Source organism: Ascidia mentula, chromosome 7 (assembly GCF_947561715.1).
Source record: "Ascidia mentula chromosome 7, kaAscMent1.1, whole genome shotgun sequence".
NCBI classification, from domain to species: Eukaryota; Metazoa; Chordata; class Ascidiacea; order Phlebobranchia; family Ascidiidae; genus Ascidia; species Ascidia mentula.
Genome location: NC_138572.1, coordinates 4668020 through 4688122, shown reverse-complemented (window position 1 = coordinate 4688122; position 20103 = coordinate 4668020). Strand labels below are relative to the sequence as shown.

The window sequence follows — 20103 nt, the reverse complement described above, 5'->3', positions numbered from 1 at the left end:
AAAATAACCTAAGCTATCCTGTATACATTGGTTTATTCCGTCGTATGGCGACACCGCAGTGAAAGGTTCAGAAGTTTACAGGATTTAATTTGGTAACGAGTTACCATTTGTTTAATGATTACCCTGCATTATTGAACCCCAATTAAAAGCCCAAACTGCTTTTAAATGTTGATTGATTTCAAGTGGGGTCAACATCCACAAATGCGTAGCGATTTACAATAGAAGTTGCAACCAAAAGTAAAACCAAAAAGCTAACGCACAAATAATGTTATGTCTAAAAGTATATTTTTATTAATTTGGACATTTGGCGAAAAAATTACACAAAAACCAATGATTATTAATTTTTTTTATCCATAATATTTTCCATTGTTTTTTGCATCAATTTTGTCAAACCAAAACCTTTATTATGGTATTGCAAAAATCTTTCTGAAGTCTTAATGAGTAATTTGCCGACTTGCAATTCGTATATCTCCCATGATTAATATGCGGTCATAAGCGTTTCAGTTTCTTGCTAACGCTTCAACAATTAAGTTGGATCATTATTACGATCTAATATCTTCTATACCATAAACTGTACCGAGCACCAAAGCTGCTGCATTGCATACGAGATTGCAGTTGATATTCGAGACTGGATTTTTCACTTTTGGCTGCATCTGCCAAGCTGAAGTCAACGGAGAACTTAGAAGTATTTGGTTATGGCCAATGGCAGCGCACCAATACCCGATGTTACTTCCGCTTTGCAAGTAGCAGTCAAGTTCCAGCAGCAAAACTGGGTGATAGCGGTCACAGTAAACTCTGTATGCTTGGTTACCCTTTCGTGGATGTGTTTTACTATGATTCTTTACGGGTTTCATACAAACAAATGGAAGTCTGATAGGACCAACAGTTTAGGCCAAGCCAGCGCTGGACGGGTTTACACCCTCGCGGTTGCAGCCATGCTATCCGGTTTTATCCGGTTATGTTCAGATCAAGCCGGTTTCAATGTCGGATATGCGCCCAACAGCCAACATGCGTGTTATTCTGCATTCACAGCATCGTTGTTTGGCTACATGGCTTCCCTCAGCTTAGTGTACGTTTTCCTCTGGCTTCGACAGCGCGCTTTGTACAGACACCCGCTCTTGGCACAACATTACAACATGAAGCTTAAAGCAGTTAGCTACATCAGTATTGTGGTGATAGTAATCGGCTTGGTGCTGTCTTTTGCGCTTTACGTGGCCTTTAATCAATACACAACGACCGCCAACGGTTGCGAACTGACTGTGCAGACTGACGCCACCCAGTGGCCAGCGTACATGTCCACCGGAGTCACCACAATCGGACAACTTCTAATGCTATTCCTATTCGCCTATCCACTGCGTTTAAACTCGGCGCGCCGCAGCAAGGCAAGGATTGAGAGACTCATTAAAAGGTCTGTGGCTATGGTTGCTGTGTGCATGTTTTCGGATGCCTTTGCCGCCGCCTACCTCAAAGCACCACCGGCAGCCCACCTTCCTTGGCTTTTTTACTCATTGAACATGTTCCTTAACCTAGTGGCAGTTTATCTTTCGTTCGAAACTTGGACAGATATGTGTGTGTCGCCGTTTCGATTGTGTCGAAAGTCCGAGGACAATATAATGGAGTTGAACGTGGTGTCTTGAACTGTATTTCTTTGTTACTTAAAGCTAAAGCGTCAAAATCTCATGATACTAGCCTATATGAAATAACATGTTTGTAATATTTATTATTTATGGTTTGTTTAGTGAAAAAATGTCATATTTACATTTACATTGTCAAATATTTCTGATGTGTTGAAGAAAGTGGAATATTAAAAGTGCTTTGGTTAAAATATCGTTTTCTTTTTATTGGTTTGGTATTGCAGATGCTGTAAAGTTTTTGCGACATATGCATTACATAAATTGTTAATGCGACAATCTCAGTCACAACAACGCGTAATGCAGTGGTTCCAAACCTTTTAGGCCTTACGGAACCCTGAGTGGAAGAAATATATTTCGTGACTCACCAGCGAAACATTAGGAAAGAATTAGTCAAATACCAATTTCTAGTTATTCAATTCGGTGAATTATAGCTAAGTGCTGGTCAAATTTTACTTGTATCTTATTTCCAGTGTTACTGAAAATGGTAACAACGGCGATTTTTAGCAAATTCTGCTGTGCCTTTCGCAAGAAAAGGGTATCAAAATAAAATAGCATTTTTTCCAATTTCATCGCACCATGAAATCTCGTTTACAATAATGAATTTCATCGACATTCAGGACAAGTACATTAGACCTTTCATGAGATGTCACGAATTGAAAGCAATAGTCGTTAATGCCGCAAAGTTCGTGATCGTGACCGAATTTCTTCACAAATATTAGCCTTAGTGTAAAATGAAAAAGCAACACCATTGCATATTACAAGTGGCACAAAAATTGGTGACCACTGGCCTAAACAAGGTGTCAACAAGGATTAACATCCAAACGTTACTTAGAAACTCATTGTTACTTGCTAGGTGACACGAAAAGTTGGAATACTGTAACTCCAAATTGGTTGACCCTTTTGTGAACTGAGATGCTTGTTATGCAGTGTTTATAATTGATCGACGACTATGTTTATTAATTGTGTTGACATTATTGCGTCGCGTCACGCCTTCGTTAAGCCATCAAACAACGCAATGTTGCTACGGCAACGCTAACACAGCGGGCTAAGGGTCAGGTCAACCATATCGATCATTGTGATGTCATACTGCATCTTCTTGGTTGGTTTGTCTGCTGCTCGATTTTCAATCCTTAATTGGATCGGAGTTTGCCAGCTGCTAATACAAAATTAATTTGTTCTCAAATGAAAACAGGACTGGATAATAAAGCACAAGTCATGTTTAAATAGGAAATATGACGTGTTCGCTTCAAGATTAATTGATTACGACTGGTGCTGGCTTGTTTAATTAAAATGTATGCATGTTCAACTTAGTTTAAAGTTGTCAAATGATTTTCACATAATAGTGTCCAGTATATTCGTTTGACTCCATCAAAATAGTGCTGCTAAAATAAACTTACATATGGTCTCTAAAATAGACGATTTCCAGCAAAGGAGCGTAAAGTAGATTTATAGATGAAAGACTTTTTGTCAACCAAAATATTTATCCAGCATGTCCTTCATCAATAATGCAATGCTATTCTAATTGATCACAAGCGCGAACGTTTCAAAAGTTTTGTGTGGTTTTGTAAATTCCAGTGTGATTAAAAATGGCCCCAAAGGAAAGACATTTAAAATTGTCTCTCCTGTAATCACACTGCATAGTTTACATTTCCATTCAAGCAATCACGTTGTCGTGATTGCTTGTGTCAGACTTCTTGTGTATGTTATATGGTCGTGGTACAAGTTAAGTATATTCGGCATAGAACTATCACTCAAACACAGGAATACCAAAGGTCGTGACAAAAAATTTGACTGTATTTCGTGGAATTGCGTCACAGAGTCAAACATTAAATATGTACGCTTAAAATTGCTCCACGATCAATGTGTTTTGCGTAACAGACAGAAAGAGCGATTAGAATATTTGCCACAGGTTCAGGATAACTTGAAGGCAACGAAGTACACGGACTTTGAAGAATCGAGCGCACTGACCAACAGTGAGATAATAATAAAGGTTGGTTTTGCGGCATCTCATGTCACGAATTCAGGGTCAAAGGAGCAAATGTGCCAGGATGTTACATTGCAGCAAAGGTCAAATATGGTTGAACATTTGTATTTAAATGCAGATGATAACATACCGTTTTTGGTTGTTGAGTCAGTCGTAAATAAAATGTCAACTTACATTATTTTAAATACAGCTAACGTTGAAGCCATGGCTTTATTTGCGTATTCATCCATTCAACAAAGTCTTGTGAATCAATATATTCGGAACATGTATATTTATTATAAATGTTTCGAATATATTGATTCACAAGACACTGTTGAATGCATCTAATCTTTAAAAAAAAACAGACAAAGTATATCAAAAACTTAATAGAATTAATTCGCGGTATTTTGGCGTATTTAAAACAATCCATCTTTTTGTGGATACAAAAATCGTACATGCAAACGCAGCCAAATCCTTCCTGTTGAGCATAAATTGCCTGGTTGATTTGGTTTTGAGATACGACCGCATCTGACACATCATTAGACTTGACTGAACTTCTCACAGAACGTCAGATCTTGCCCGTGACGGGGACCACGTCAGCGCATCAATATCAACCGCCATTCCCGGAAGCTCTGCCAATCAACAAACGATCAACAATAAGTTAATTTATTACAACTGGTTGCATGCGCGTCACTTGGGTTGTAAGCGACTGAAAAAAGTTTGTCCTTTGGGAGCAACCTGTGTTTTGTGGCTATAAGCCAAGTCAGGGTATATAACCATGCGTGTCTGTTGCGTGCTCCCTAGAGGTACAGGATGCACTGCGGGAACTTTGTTTAGGTTTAATGTGTGTTGCATTGTTGCTAAACGCCAGTTAGTTGGGATGTTGGTAATTTGGCCCACTAGACCACTTTATTAATTAGACTTTTTGGCAAATCGACATCATTAGGGATGTTTTGCGTTACAGTGTAAAAAAGAGTAAAAAAATCAGTTGGCCAAACAGCTTAAATTACGTATGGATGATCAAATAACTTTATTGTTAGGTGTTCTATCATAAATGATGTCATGAAATTAAATCAGATTTTTTCGATCAAACTAATCTTTAATTAGAATATCGCTGCCATTTCGTTGTAGCAAACTTCTTGGTTTAAATGGCGCTAATGTCATTTAAGTTCTTACACCTTTTGTCTATTTATCAGTATTGCTTATACTTAACATAAAAGCGTCATTTGTGACGGACTTACCCATATTCTATCGAATATTTTCAGATTAGCATTATTTTTATATACGAATTAAAGTCTGGAACGGCTTGCATCCGTTTTGCTACGTACGCGTTTGCTGCACAAAAGACGATGGCTTCCAACAACACCACCGCCCAAATTACCACAACTCCTATCGTCTTTATAAACAAGTATACAGAGAGAGACTGGATTATCGCAACCTCCGTGAACGCGGTATGCGTGCTTTTGGTAACATGGATGGCCTTCTCCCTGTTGTTTTACGGAATCCACCACGGAAAATGGTCAAGCGATACGAGCAGCACAACTAGGGCCAGCGCTGGCCTGGTGTACACTTTTGCCGTTGTGGCCCAATTTCTTGGGTACATAAGGCTCTTTTCAGACGTTGCTGCCTATAACTACGGTTACAGCACCTCAACGCAACAAGGTTGCCAAGATGGTCACCAGATGGGAACGGCGGGATACATTTTAACCTTAGCGTTTATCTATCTTTTCCTCTGGTTGAGGCAACGCACCCTTTACAAACACCCAGTTTTGAGCGAGTTGTACAAGGCGTGGGTAATGGTGCTCAGTTGGACTAGTATTGCTATCATTCTTACCGGCTTGTCTATCTCTGGTATATTGTATCTTGCTTCAAACCATTACACCTACACTGCACTTGGATGCAACATTCTCCTCTTTGGGACACCAACCCAATGGCCGGCCTACCTATCAAGCGCAATAACCACACTTGGGCAAATCCTGATGATTATTCTCTTTGCTTATCCAATGCGGTTCCAAGCGACCCGCCAAAGTGCAGATCGTATGATAGGCCTTCTAAAGAGGTCGGCCCTTATGGCCATCATATGCACCATCACTGATTTGACCGCCACTATCAACTTGGCTTTTATGGCCCGGCCAACCACACACCTTGCCGTTATGCTGTTCGAAATCAACGTGGTTGTCAATTTGATGGCCGTGTTTTTGTCTTTTGAAACCTGGGACAAAATCCTATTGACGCCATTTACAGCTTGGTGGCGACCGGCTGACGCGGGTAAGAAGAAGGTTCCTTCTAGTGATGGAGCAACATCTGCAACCAATGTTGCGTGATAGGCGAAGAAAAGTCCAACATTAATTTCCATATCAACGTTCTATCACTGGGAATGATAAATTTCCATTAATTTTCGTCACGTCAGAACACGTCAGACTTTACATAGTCCTTCTTCAAATAGAAGGCAATGTTGTAGCATTTGAGTTTAATATATGCGGTACGCATGACCTCTGCAACCTTTCGATGGGGGTAAAACATATTTTATTCTACTGTATACATATCTTTATAATTGCTTAATATAGTTTAACAGTGTCACGAGTTTACCATCGGTGTGGTGTTTCGTTGTCAGCACGTACATTGGCCCTATCTTTGTAACTTGTTTCTGCGTTAAGCAACCAGTCAACCTCCCAGATGATCTACACGTGTAGATATTTGCTATATTATATTTAGTTAACATCAGGGTTTGCGCAACGTCGGAAGCAAAATATTGTTTGTACACTGTTGGAACCCAGTTTATTGCGGCATATATGTCTCATGCTATGAGTATCGTGGCGTACTAGATTCAAAAATTGAAACCTGTCAAAAAGTTGTTGTGTTTTTTTCATTTATTATCCTGTTGTCTTTTGCATGCATGGCTTTGCTTGGCTATAAAACAGTTGAAGTTAATAAAACCATCAATCCAGCCTCCTATAATTCGTATGCAGCAAATGTGGTCCATGTCTTTACGATGAAGTCCTTGGAGGTAAAAATGTGCTTTTCAATGCAGAGTAACACAGAGTCATGAAAAATGGAACAAATGTCCGACATGGAGTGAATCATAACGTCAGACAAATAAATCGACTATTTCAGGAAACTCAAAATAGATTTCCCGCGGAAGATTGAAAGCGTTTCAAAATATCGTTACTATGAGTTTGATGACATGCTTGCTGGTTGCATTTTGTGAGGTATGGGCGGCACCAACCAGAGAAATGTTCGACTTCCTTCCCACTACGCATGCGTGAGCAATGCTGGCTTGTGGGGCTACAGTGGGAAGTCGTTAATCATAACAAAAGCTAGTGAAATCTATCGAAGTTGCTTCACCATTATCGGGTATAATTTGTATGCGGCGATCTATCATAGGCCAATATTCTGCGTGTTATATAGATTCAGGTTCGAATCCCGGTTTTGTCACATGACGAATGTGCTGTAAATGGTATTCAAATAAAGATATATCGATCACAGACAGTTGGCTTAGTACTCTAACACAGATAACCAAATATCGTATGACAAAATTTAACAAAAGGAATCGATGAACATGACCAAAGAAAAGTTCACTGTCAAATCGACTTAATGATACCCTATCAGTTATATACAATGTTCGGAAAGCACTGTTACACATAGGACAGTTTTTTATATGATGTACTACCGAAATGCAATTTCAAACAGTCACAAACACGAAGAAAAGCCAACCAATCATTGTGATGGGCCTGAAAAGTAATTGCCAGCGCAGTTGCAATAAATGTCCACGTTAGCTGCAAGACGCCGTTGACCAGTGTTAGTGCGACCGGGTTTCTGAAACATTGGCAGTCTTTATCCACACATAATATGTGTTCTTAATTTAATACGTCTACATGTGTCAGGTGACCGCTTTATTTAAGCCTTTTATTCGTGCGTTGCCTTATTTGATCAGTTTGCCCTTTCACTGAGCAAATGTGAAATATGTTTATAATCTCTTAATTTTCCGGCATCGCAAAGAATATTGAATCTGCTCAAATAACCGTATTGATTCTTAGTGTCTGAATCGGCCTTTTGTTCGCCATATGTTTCTTATTCTGGCCCCGAATCGAAACGTTTCAGCATTTGATTATTAGCAATATCGGCTCTTCGGTACTCATTTAATAGGAGAGAACAATCTAACCATCAGGGCGTTTTTAAACGTCGAAGACAAATTAATTACTACTTAAAGATATAAACTTGACGAACATTGAAGATAGAGTCAGAGGATCTTTGCTATTGAAACTGTTCTGTTTAGTGGTAAAACAGTATAAACTAGTATAACAGCACAGTTTCCTGATGAGTACAACAGCTTTCTCAACAAAGGTTTTACCCACCGCCATCACCGATTGGCTCAAAGGCTTTGGTCCTGCCCTGTGGGTGGCGGCCGAAGTTTTAAGCATTGCAGGACTACTTGTTACCCTATGGCTGTCTTTCACCTTCGGTATGTTTATCTCGAAATCAAGCAAGCTTAAAAATTACTCCAGTCCCGCAAGTAATTTCCAGTCTGGTGAAGCCTTTGTGAGATCAGCCCTTGTGACCAACATAGCAGGAGCACTTTCAATGGTTTCGTTCCAGTTCTCTGTAAACCAGATATTTGGCACTGTTTCAGCGCAGAGTTGTAAAGTATCAAATACCATCTCGCTTGGCTTACTCATGTTTTTCAAGGGCAACGTTTACTTATTTCTTTGGCGTCGACAGCGTTTCCTATACCAGCATCCCCTACTAGCGGAGTTAACGTCACCTTCTGTGAGGCGTCTTAGCTACGTCAGCATTTTCGTTCTGATTGGTGCCCTGGTGTCTGTCACATCCGTACTTGGCTTTAAAGGCCAGTACACGTGGATGGGAACGGATTGCGGCATTGGCAATCTATTGGAGTTGAGTCCAATGCTGGCTGCTGGCGGGGCGTTTGGTACGATTGGAGAAATCGTGCTACTTGCGTTGTTCGTTTACCCGTTGTGGAAAAGCAGGACGGCCCAAAATACTAAAGCTCTGTGCAAGTTGGTTAAGAAGTGTGTGGTGATTCAGGCACTGAGCTTTTCTTCCAATGTTGAGTTTATTGTTGCCATAGCCTTGTCACCTTTCAGTACAGAAATAAAGCACATCTACGTCATCCTGGAGGCGAACCTCATCCTCAACTGCTTGGCAATAACTTTCACATTTTCTAATTGGAAATCAATAGTTTGTGGTCCTTTCAAACAAGCCCAATTGCGAGGTCAGCTCGTGCAACAACAAAACCGCGTATAGTTGAGTTCCAGGCAACGCAAACCGCAAGAACATATTCAGGATACGTCGGTTTGTGCACACGTTTTGCGTGGGAACTCCTGCGTCTCGTTTTCACGCAGTTCGTGCGTGACGTGGCAGCGACATCACATAGTACAGAGTTGTTGCCAAAAATAACCGCTAGTTGTTAATGCAGTAATGATGCTTGTTCGCACTTGGCGATTGGCAACATCAAGGTGGCCAATATTCATATCTATATATACCCGAAAGATTTAAATCCCAGTGCTGAAAAAAACAGAAAATTGGCTTCGATCCATGCATTGCACATATGACCAGCGCATACGTTTGTTTATTACAGCTCTTAATAACCTTGTTTCTGTGCTGTCACATTGGTGAAATATTGTATTTTTTGGATTATGTAACTTTAATAAAAATGTGGCCAATTTACAATTTGTTTTTAACAACGAAAATATAGACATGTGTGTTTTTGTAATTGCTGTTTGGATTTAACACTTAAAGACAAAAACAAATCGAACAGCTGCAGACAGGGTGTACACGCACTGTTTCGACCTGTAAGGTCTCATCAGTGCAGCTGTTGAGTGGTACTGTGCTAGCTTTTACACTAGCAGGCAAACTAATCTCCACTTTGTGGTACCTTTCGGTCAACGTCGAACTGCAGGGTACCCTGTACTGAGTACCGAACAACAGAGACGACGAACCACTGTGGAGCGCACTATGGCCAAACGGATCTGCTTGGTAACCGATAGTGCAAAAGGCAAAAACACCAAGTAAATACATCGGTGCACTGATGAGACCTTACAGGTCGAAACAGTGCGTGTACACACCCTGTCTGCAGCTTTCCAGTAATATGGCTTTTTTTTAACATATAAAAACAAATCGAACATTGTTACAAAGGTCCAATTTATCTGTTTAGGTTCGCTGAGTGGCCCGTAAAATATTAATGTCAACAAAATATTACTCATACATTGTTTGTGCCACCACGAGCTTATATTACCTAAGCCTCTTTTCCCAAAGAATGATGCATTTTTTCTGCGAAATTTACCTTCCAATGATTTAACTCACCAGGCAGTGTGTTATCGAAACTGGTACTGGATTAGGGAACATCCAAAAGGCAATTTATCGGCGGTAAACAGGGAGCTGAAATAAGACCCATGCCTGTACATCAACCAATCATTATTAACAGGAAATAATCAAGGAGAGAGAAAGAGGGACCTCCGCTCTTTCATACCAGCGCCAGGGCGCCATGCTGGCTCAAAGATGTTTTCAGCTTGTGTTGTGTCAGCAATGAACTCGTCAATACGTTGAGCATGGGGATATCACTGCCATATGCCACAACCGATGACGTTTATCGCAATTGGCTGCTGCTGGAGGCGCGCGGCATGCTTTTTTGTGTGCAAAAAAGGGTGAAGAAAAGAGATTTTTTTAGGCATTTTGATAAAACAGTGCGGTGTAACGTCCATTGTAGTGACATGTGTGTTCAGCGAGGGTTGGAACTAACAAACAAAAATCAGGTGACTTGAACAGTAGAGCAAAAACTCAGATATCAGGTAGAATATTTTAATTTTCGTGAAGAATTTGCATTTTGATGTGTGTCAACTTTAGAGCAAAGGTAACAGTTTATTGAACTAGTACTGTTTCATGCAATGGCATGATTGGCAGGATCGCCCCACTGCGCAGGTTCTTGCTCACAGCTATCGTATCGATATCCTAAGGTTTACAGGTTTATTTATGGAACTATTTGTTTGTGATATGTATGAGGGTTTATGCCAACAAAAATAGACGGTTTATGTCGTATGTGTAACGTAGAGTACCTCTGCTATCGTGCCAAGAGTCATGATTAATCTCAATAGGATGACAAAATCCTGATTGTTAGTTATTTTGGACAAAATGACATCTCACATTGGTGGAAATGCTTACTCAGATGGCTGACAGCCAGTAGCAACGAGTATAGCGGAAGTGCCAAATACATCAACACTCGACCTTGGATATAATATTCATTAGTTCGAAATACCGTGTGCTTCGCAGTATACCGCCATGGCGTCATAGTCAAGGCGGCCATATTATAGGTCTGCCATATTAGATTTTCATTCGAGTGTAAGTCACCTGAACACCGAAATATCAAACGGGACCTGGAAATTTCTACGAAATTCTTCTAGTTTCGGTTGATGCAAAGAAGGCGAGGAAATATAAAAACAAACAGAAATGTCTGAAATAAGCACTCATATTGGCTTGCCAGTGGTGACCTTTTTGTTATGGTCTTGTTGTTTTAGATTTTTGTATCTTTCAAGACATTGTGTTACTATATTCGTCAAACATTTGCTTTGATTATGTGGTTGTTGTGGCTTGTCGATTACATTATTACTTAACCGCAGGCTTAATAAGTTGGCAACTAGGATTCCCGAGGGTGTAGGATTATGTGTTTCAAATGTCTAACGAGATATTAATAACGTTGCAGAGGCAGTATGAAAAGTTAATTGTGATAACTTCCAAGAAAGGGTTGCTTATTTATATCAACAAATCGACTGTTGTGTTACAAAAAGTAAACGTGTTGTGAAGAGCATGGTTCTATAGCTTTTATTACCAACTATGTTGAATTGTATTAATGCAAAATCATTGTTAATTCCGTTTTTTAGTGTGTGAAATAAATTAAAATTTTTTGTACTGAAAATACCCCAACGACATCTGTATCATAACAGCGCCTGTCGCCATCCACGTACAACAAACCGATCACAAGACTGTGACGTCATCATGTCAGGTTCCGATGGTCAGGCAATCACAGTCAACTTTACACAAGATTCAAACTTTTCTGATCACCTAAAATCGAGAGCCGAACAGTCACAGAACTTGGTGATGCATCGTTTTACGCAACCTGTTTGGATTGTGGCAGAGTGCTTTAACGCCACCGCCTTTATCACGGTCACGTGGGCGGTCGTCGCGCTTTTGCATTATGGCGTGCGCAACGGGAAGTTTTCGACGCGAAGAGGGAACCAAACCTCGGAGATGAATGCGGCAGCTGTATACCGAGCAGCACTGGCAGCTTTCGTATCGAGTTACATCCGTCTGTTCGCCGACCAAGTGGCTTTCAACGTGGGCTATGGCGATCAAACCCACTGGAAATGTGAATATGCGCTTGATGTGTCCGCTCTCGGATATTTTATAACTCTCATTGCAGTGTACGTCTTCCTTTGGCTTAAACAACGATCCCTGTATCATCACCCGGCTTTAAAGAGCCACGACCAGTGTTGGATTGGGGTTATTAGCTGGAGTAGTGTTGTCATCATCTTTCTTGGTGTCCTCATAGCTGGATCCATATTCGTCACCTCCATCAACTTTTTCTCCTCATCATCAGGATGCGTTTCTCGCTACAGCGAAGAGTTCACTATCTGGCCGATGATCCTCCTCACAGCTGTGGTCACCGCCGGCCAAATCCTTATGCTCTTTCTCTTCATCTTCCCGCTTCGGAAGCACGCCGAGTCCCAACGCGGCGAGATAGTAACCCGAATGTTTAAGAGATCTGCCATCTTGGCGGTCGTCTGCGTTGTATCGGATGTCCTCGCTCTTACCGTACTCGAATTCGCCTTAATAGACCACTTTACTCGACACATGGTCGTACTCGCATACGAGTACAACATGCTCATCAACTTGGTCAGTGTCCTTTTCTCCTTTGAGTCTTGGAGAAAGATTTTGTGGTCTCCACTGGAAGGCTGCAATGGGAAGCCGGAAAGACAAAAAAGCTTGACCTCGGTCATGGTTTGACCTCGCATTCGACGTCTGAGTGAACACAAAGCGCTTCGTTTCGATCGCACTTACATTGTTTTTTTGCTTCCTCTCCAACCTTCTATGTTTACCGTTCTACTTTTGTGAGCAATTTTCTATTTGGACAAAAAACTGCTTGGACGATGCCTGTTTTGGCATTTATATTTGTCTTGGTAAGAAAAGCTGGATAATTTTAGCCGTTTCAATGCTGCTTGTGATTTTTTTTAATGTTGCTTGTTTTGCAAATTTTTGGTGAGAAACAAAGAGATTAAAACGTCGCAATTGCAAATATATATGTTTACCCCGATAATGAAAGAAAGAAAGTAAGAAAGGTCATTTTCATTACCGCACGCGCATTCTCAATACATAGGCAATCATGTGTATTTATAAAGCACTCAACTTTTTAGTGACCCGTGCAGAGTCACGTATACAGGACAAATGCATCTAATAGGTAGAAAGTTCAAAGTGCTGGTATAAGCCACGGAAAAACCACAACAACAGCACTGGAGAAAACCCCGCCGGGCTTTAAAAAACTCAATGATGCCGCCCATCAGGCCGAAGATCTTACTATTGTCAACGGCAGGGTGAACGGGAAGGCAGGTCGGCTGTTTCCTATGCGATAAGGTCACAGATCTTGATCGTTCGACCATCGCCTGCCACTGTATGTGGGAAACGAGGGCTTTTTTTCCATAAACGGAATGTCCGAGCGTTGAATCAGAAACACTTTGCGGTTAATTTTTCACATTCTTGACCAAATTTTGTGCAAACCTGTAGCAAGTACTAGTATTGTGACCATAGGGTTGCGGTCGGTTTCCAGCAATACCGGATTCACTGGTTGTGCGAAAGGCATACAATAGGTTTTCCACAGTTCAACGTACGGAACATTATGCCGAATATAAAGGTGTTGTATTCTGATTACCATCAGAAAATTTTTTACAGTTCACAGTGCTGACATGATACTATGGCCTTCTGCGGCATTGCTTTGTGGTTTTCTAGTTTTTATGTCACCGAAATGGCGGTGTCAAGGTGCGCGGTATATTTAGCCCTATATAAAGGTGTCGACAATAACCACAATATTCTTTAAGATGTACGCAAATGTACGCCGTCTTTACCATTTTAAAAAAGGTCAACAACATAGACCGGAATCGGTACGTTTTTTCAGCCATTAGACCCTGTGTGCACCAATTTTTTTGGCTAAAAGTCAGACAGAGAAAGTAAAATATTTTGAAGGGAGTTGTTACGTTCTGTTTAATGACCAAAGATTATGACAACACAACGCTCTTTAACAACAAAACACAAATTAAAAAATACATCAAAACGCAAAATCAATCATTTCAAAACAACATTAGAGGTTTGAAGTAACCATTCACTAATTTAACTAAAGAATCATCATTCTTACTATATAGCGTATGTTGGGTGCTTGTGAATGGACAATTCTCGCATACTGCCGATAAAAATTTTGTGGCGCTGAAATTAACAGATTTGGCATATCTGGTTGAGATATTGTTTTAATGGCGCTATAAAGAGAACCAGAAGCAAACAAACCTTCATCGCGTTTGATCAATTTTGACACTTCACAAGGAATATGCTGTCAAGTTCCATACATTTTCAATAGCTTACAGCCGCAAGCTATCGGTTCATTCCCTCTTTGTTTCCTCATCAACTGAAAGGAAACGCGATGTCAAGATGCGAGCGTACAATGGCCCTGACAAGCTTGTACATCAAAACCCATGCCTTTCATGGTGCATTAATCCCCTGGTTTTAATTCACGTCAAAATATGAATCAAATGTAGGCTATATTAACGAAGTCTGCTTTATGTGCAACATTTTTTGTTAATACTATTGTTATTTTGGAAAACTTCTCACATACTTGGATATTTCATTCAGATAAGGTATCTTGCATTTAAGTTTTACCCGACATAATCTTTATCTCACTTTATCAGATCTTAGTTTCTCATCGACACGTTGGTCAAGCGTGTAGCTCTTGAGTTATAATGGCTGGGTTTCCATACCGGGCTTACTTGCTTGTTGAAGCACCACAATGTTGATGCTTCGCAAGCGTTGAAATATAGCAAAAAAAAACATAAAAAACTAATTGTTCGTATTTTGCGCAAAAAACTGTTACAATGATGAACAATAAACATGAGAAATGAAATGGCATGGAAAGCGGTATGAAGGTTATTCAGCATAAAGGTTATCTAGTACAGAAACACCGCAATCCGGTCCCACTGCAAGTTGAAGGACGACAAAAAAGGAATGTTTAAAATGCTGCGTCATCATTGTTTCAGTTCCTCAAATATTGCAATATTTTTATAAAGGAAATTCGTATGGATAAAACACATTGTCTTTTCAAATGAAAAACCTTTGTTTCGGGCAATCCCAAATTGTTTTAAAAAAAAAGTTGCATACGTGACTAGATTTTTGCAGGAAATGGCTGCACGCTCGAATGCTTACGTAATGCATTGGTTCCGTTTTGCTTCAGCAATTTACCATAGATCAGCTGTTTAATCAAGGCATGAATTAAGGACGATATTAGCTTTTTTAAAACAAAAAAGGGCAATATTCAAGCACGTGCTCCTTAAATAATACGCTTGTTTTAAAGTGTAATAACATGTGACCCAATTTTGGTGCTTGTTGACATATGACAATGTTCGTAATTTATGTATTTTTGATATATCGTTTGAATATTTTTTTATGTCTGTAGTTTGCAGACTGGCACAATAAATTGTATAGCGTGCATTAAGAATGTCAGAAGTTTCTGATACCATATCTGAACTTCTTAAGCAAGCCAACTCAAAGGTCGAATCAAAGGATCTTATTAATGCAGATATACAAAAGGTTTTAATTTCATTTGTTGATAAATCATATCAAAATACCTTGGGTATTTGATAAGTTCTAAGTTTAAATCAAAACATAATGGGAAATAGCTACATAATGATTTGTCTGTAAGAATTTATTACTGGTGTGATAAAATGAATTGTACTAAGTAAACCTGTTTTTAAAAGCTGTTACAATTTTCAGGTAAAGTCTGAGATACATGCTGCCTTTTCAAACCAACAGCATCAGTTGCAATTGAGAGAGCAGTGGCTCTTGGATCAAGTGGATCACATATTGGAGTGCTTAAGTGGGGTTTCCCAAAAACATTACGAAAAGGTTGCAGAGGTAAAAATACATTGGCACTTCATAATGAATGGGTGCCACTAAACAGTTGTTTGTCTTTATGATATGTATGTACAGTTCGGATATCACATTTGTTGGTTCCATGTAAACACTGCATCTAAACCTGCCTACCAAACAGCCATTTCCTCATTCTTTTTGACAAAAAGATAAACACGCATGCCAATACATCCCCAGTCCATTGTTAAGATCCTCATTTTTCATACTACAAGTCATTCATGAATGCTGATATCCCTTGTATCATAGCTTTAATAAAATGTCCATTCATTAGTTCCCTTTCAAAATAGTATATATATCATAAATTTATTTAATGTTTAGGTAAAAGGCAAGTTGCTGTGTTGTGTTGAAGTTAGCAAACTTCCACAACTTAAAGACTGCAAGAACTTTGAAAAGCTTATGTCCAACCTTGTGAATTCTTTCCAAAGCTTGTAAGTTGCATGTTTTGTTTTCTAACATTCACCATGTTATGTCTTCAATATTTCTATGTTCTATTACATCTTTCAGCAGGATAGTAATTTGTGCATCAATGCTGTGAATTAGCAATTTTACTGTGTTGATGAATTTAGTTTAATATGTAGTGGGAAACCCCTTGATTTTTACTCTTTGGAATTGTGTTAGTTTGGTGTCCAAGAATTGTAATTATATATATAAATATACATGAAGCAATTTTGGCTCATTTGTGTAAAAGATTTGGCAAGTCAACCAGAAATTTGTTTGTGTTGTGTGAAGGACGAAGCAGGATCTGGACGGTTTCTCATCAGTTACTTTTGAGGCTGACGAAATTGGAATGTCAAACATGATCCGTAGGTTTGGTTCTGTGTCGAGTCATGCAATACACGGCGACGATACGTCTTCTGTTTGTTCTTGGGACATGGGGGAGAGTGATACAGACTCCGGTGTGACTAAGCAGGCGAGTCAACTCATTCACACAACACAATTTTTGTGACGTATTGTTCTTACGAATACACATAAACATTTCTTTAATCACTTGGCCAGTACAATTGCTGTCCTAAAACCCCATGTTATATTGTTCATACGAAGGCAATAAGAAACATAAATGAATCTTACATGTTTTGCTGTTATTTTTCCACTTTTAACAACTGATACATGAATTGCCAACGAGTTGAATATTATATAGTCAAGAATTAAATAAACAAGAAGTTAATAGTGAGCAACGTGGATATCCTGTGTGTAGCAAGCGTTGTTTCCATTTTGGTCTGCAACAGTCTTAGTGCCAAATTGTAATGTCACTCCTTTGTTATTGGCTGCAGGTGCAAGATTTTGTGATGTGTAGCAAGACATGCGGAGGTGGCAGCTGTCAAAGACCAGGAATTGCTATAGAAGATCTGAATGAATTTTTCAGTAAGTTTTACACTTTTGGAATATTTTTAGAGATTGCCATTTTCAAAATTTACTAGCATTGTAGATATTTGGTTACCAAATTGTGTAGTTTTAAGGCAGACTTTTAAACAATGTGATGTTTACATTTAAACAATATGATACAGGCGAGGAAATGATGCAACCAGCCATTGATGACGTGTGCAAAGCCAATGAGACTTGTGCAAGCTTTGCTGACTGCTTATGTGATCAATCATGTTTGACCTCTGCCCAGTCTGGCAACGACAGGCCTCAGTCCTATGTGACAGCCATTGGAAATGCATTTGATGCCATTATAAGTGGAAAAGATGCATACAGCTATTCTATTCCAACTAATAGGGAGGATCACATAAAGGCACAGGAGAAATTTGATGAGCAGATTCTGTCACTTGAAATGCAGTTCAACCAGATTATAAGCGGCACTTACACACCTGCAGATGTCAGTGCCTCTTGCAACACCAAAGAGCCGTGGTCGGCAAACTGCCTTGAACGAGAAATTAACATCATTCTTCATAGAGAAGGTGAAACTGCCTTGACCACTTCCACCAAAGATACAACTCCAGTTCCTCAACCTTTGCTGGCACTCGATCAACAGATCGTGTCGATTCTCAATGGAGAAATGCCCATGTTTGGTGTCAAAGATGATATGTCTTGTCCAGAACCAACACCAAATCTCAACCAGCAGTTTGACAGCCTCAGTGACCACATGAAATTGATGCTAACCCCTCCAGAAACAGAATGTACAGAAAAGATGGATTATGAAAAAGATAGAGCTTTTGGAGGAAGCAAAAAATGGACAACCGTTCACGAACTTGATTCCATCATTGCCGGCATTTTGGAATAGTCTTGTCCTAATAAGATACAATCCCTTTTTCATTACATATATACTGTTTTCTTATCATACTATTTACCACATTCAGAAACAGCGATGTAATATGTACAGTATAAACATGGTATAAGGTGACTTTTCTTCTAATACAGGCCAGTTCTACTGTAAACATTCGCCATAGTACAAAATTTATTCTTTTTTTGTTCATTGTATATTGCCCTAATAGTCTGCCTTTCAAACTTACATTTGTGAATAAACTAAACAGAATACTATTGATTGCATCTGGACAATGTTTGACAAATTTATTATTGAGAAAATTAGAAAAAGACAAGGTCGAAACATATATGTGAAAGTATGCAACCATTAAAAACTGTTTAAAACTTTCTTAATGTTCTTAATCCGTTCAGTGTAAGTTGGGCCATTCCAGCTGACAAACCAGCCATCTTTCACATTACCAAACACAGTAAACTTGTCTCCGCCTTGTTTTCCCAACAAAGCACGATGAGCTACATTCCTAGAGCAAAGTTTTTCGTAATATTCAACTCCAGCTTCTGCATATTCTTTCGAAATTTTTGCAGTAGTTTTGTCTACAGAGCTTACAACAATGTGGTTTATTGTGGCCTTGGTAAGTTTGCATACAACCCAAGTGAAAACTGCAATACCTATTGTAAGTCTGAGCACTGTAAGAACAGATACAGGAGATTTACTTGCGAACAGCAGTTTAGGTCCATGGAAGCATCCAAGGTAGCCGAGGAAGACGAAAACACTGGGAATTATTGCCTGCAACAAGGCCCAGTTTTTCTTGAAGTAAACCATATGACGGGCAACAGCAAATTTTTGTGCAGACTCCGACAATATGAGGGACTCCAGTAGTTTCTGCTCATTTTCTCCATAACTTCCAAGCTTTTTTTCTTGCTTCCCTACAACCACATTCAGTTGGTCCAATTCAAAAATGTTGCTACAGAAATAGTTTTTGGGAAAGCCAAGTGAACAAGGTGACTTGAACTTCGAAAATGCAAAAAATCCAGCGCCGACCACATCTGCTTCAGTGGTAACAAATGGTAAAACAGACTCTGTTGTACCAACGTCACTTTTTGTCATTTTCAGCAAATACACCATATGTTCCATAGGAAATTGGTTAGTATTTCCTGATGCATAATACGGCATAAACGCATGAGTTGGGACTACATGAGGTAAGGTGTTTTTCAAAGCCAACGCTGTGCCAAGAAAAGTAGCAGACCACCTCCTAGTTTTGTAAATAGTTTTATATACTTTTACAACACCCTCCATTCAAAACTGATCGGTTATCCCCGTTTATAGATTTTAGACATACTTTTCTACAATAAAAAACAAAAAGGCATCCATATTTTTAATGAAGTTTGCAACAATAATTATTTTAACAATTGAGGCACTGCCATCTGTTGACAAATTGCGAATACCAGTCACTAACTAAAGCAATTTAATTTAATCAAGGATTATTAGAAACCAGTATCCCGATTTTACTTTTACTTGATTTTCATTGCTTGACAATAATAAAGCACGTTTGCAACACCAAGAAGTCGAAGCTTGCATGTCACTGTAGCGTTGCTGAGTCTGACCGTCTTTCGCATGTGTTCCGTGACATTGTATGAAAAATTTGTTTAGGAGATGACATAAATGTATTTATTTATGTAGATAACGTTTGCACCCCTGTAATTAATTGAAGTAACCTTTTCTTACCGCAAACTTTCTGCATAAATTAAGCAAGAGAAGGACAATAGACCCTGGGCTAACATGCATATTACCAGTTCCTGACAATTAACCCAGGGGAATACCCAATTCGGTAAACCGAAACACAACAGCAGAAATTTTGATTAGTTCGTTACATGTCTTATTAAACAGAAGATAGTTTTACACCGGGTCACAGAGTTTTCGCCGAACTTAATCCACATGTAAGCCTATATAACATAGAAATCTGTGCGAATATTACCGCTACGATTTCGTGTAGTATTTCAACTCAAATATATCACCAAAAATAACAGGTGGTTCACACCTAACCATTAAAATTCTCCTCTGAAAACGATTGTTGATAAACCTCATTGAGCAGTGATATATGACAAAATATA

General features: G+C 39.3%; 4 protein-coding genes across 4 annotated transcripts; 3 read left to right on the top strand and 1 right to left on the bottom strand.

The window, feature by feature from the left end:
- The first annotated feature begins 1049 nt into the window (after positions 1–1049).
- On the top strand, positions 1050–6435 carry LOC145909342 (uncharacterized). Its single transcript, XM_082996734.1, has 3 exons — positions 1050–1567; positions 3513–3624; positions 4863–6435. The coding sequence occupies exons 1-3, from the start codon at positions 1050–1052 to the stop codon at positions 5919–5921; spliced, it is 1689 nt and encodes a 562-aa protein (XP_082852860.1). The 3' UTR covers positions 5922–6435.
- Positions 6436–11528: 5093 nt separating this feature from the next.
- On the top strand, positions 11529–12661 carry LOC145908120 (uncharacterized). Its single transcript, XM_082995311.1, has one exon. It carries the CDS (start codon positions 11608–11610, stop codon positions 12613–12615), a length of 1008 nt encoding a protein of 335 aa, XP_082851437.1. The 5' UTR covers positions 11529–11607; the 3' UTR covers positions 12616–12661.
- Positions 12662–15298: 2637 nt separating this feature from the next.
- Positions 15299–18223, top strand: LOC145908300 (uncharacterized). The gene is made up of 6 exons (XM_082995549.1): positions 15299–15453; positions 15637–15777; positions 16111–16220; positions 16522–16702; positions 17064–17154; positions 17298–18223. The coding sequence occupies exons 1-6, from the start codon at positions 15361–15363 to the stop codon at positions 18011–18013; spliced, it is 1332 nt and encodes a 443-aa protein (XP_082851675.1). The 5' UTR covers positions 15299–15360; the 3' UTR covers positions 18014–18223.
- Positions 18224–18289: 66 nt separating this feature from the next.
- Positions 18290–19330, bottom strand: LOC145908301 (transmembrane protein 177-like). Its single transcript, XM_082995550.1, has one exon. The coding sequence runs from the start codon at positions 19286–19288 to the stop codon at positions 18362–18364; it is 927 nt and encodes a 308-aa protein (XP_082851676.1). The 5' UTR covers positions 19289–19330; the 3' UTR covers positions 18290–18361.
- Positions 19331–20103: the final 773 nt, after the last annotated feature.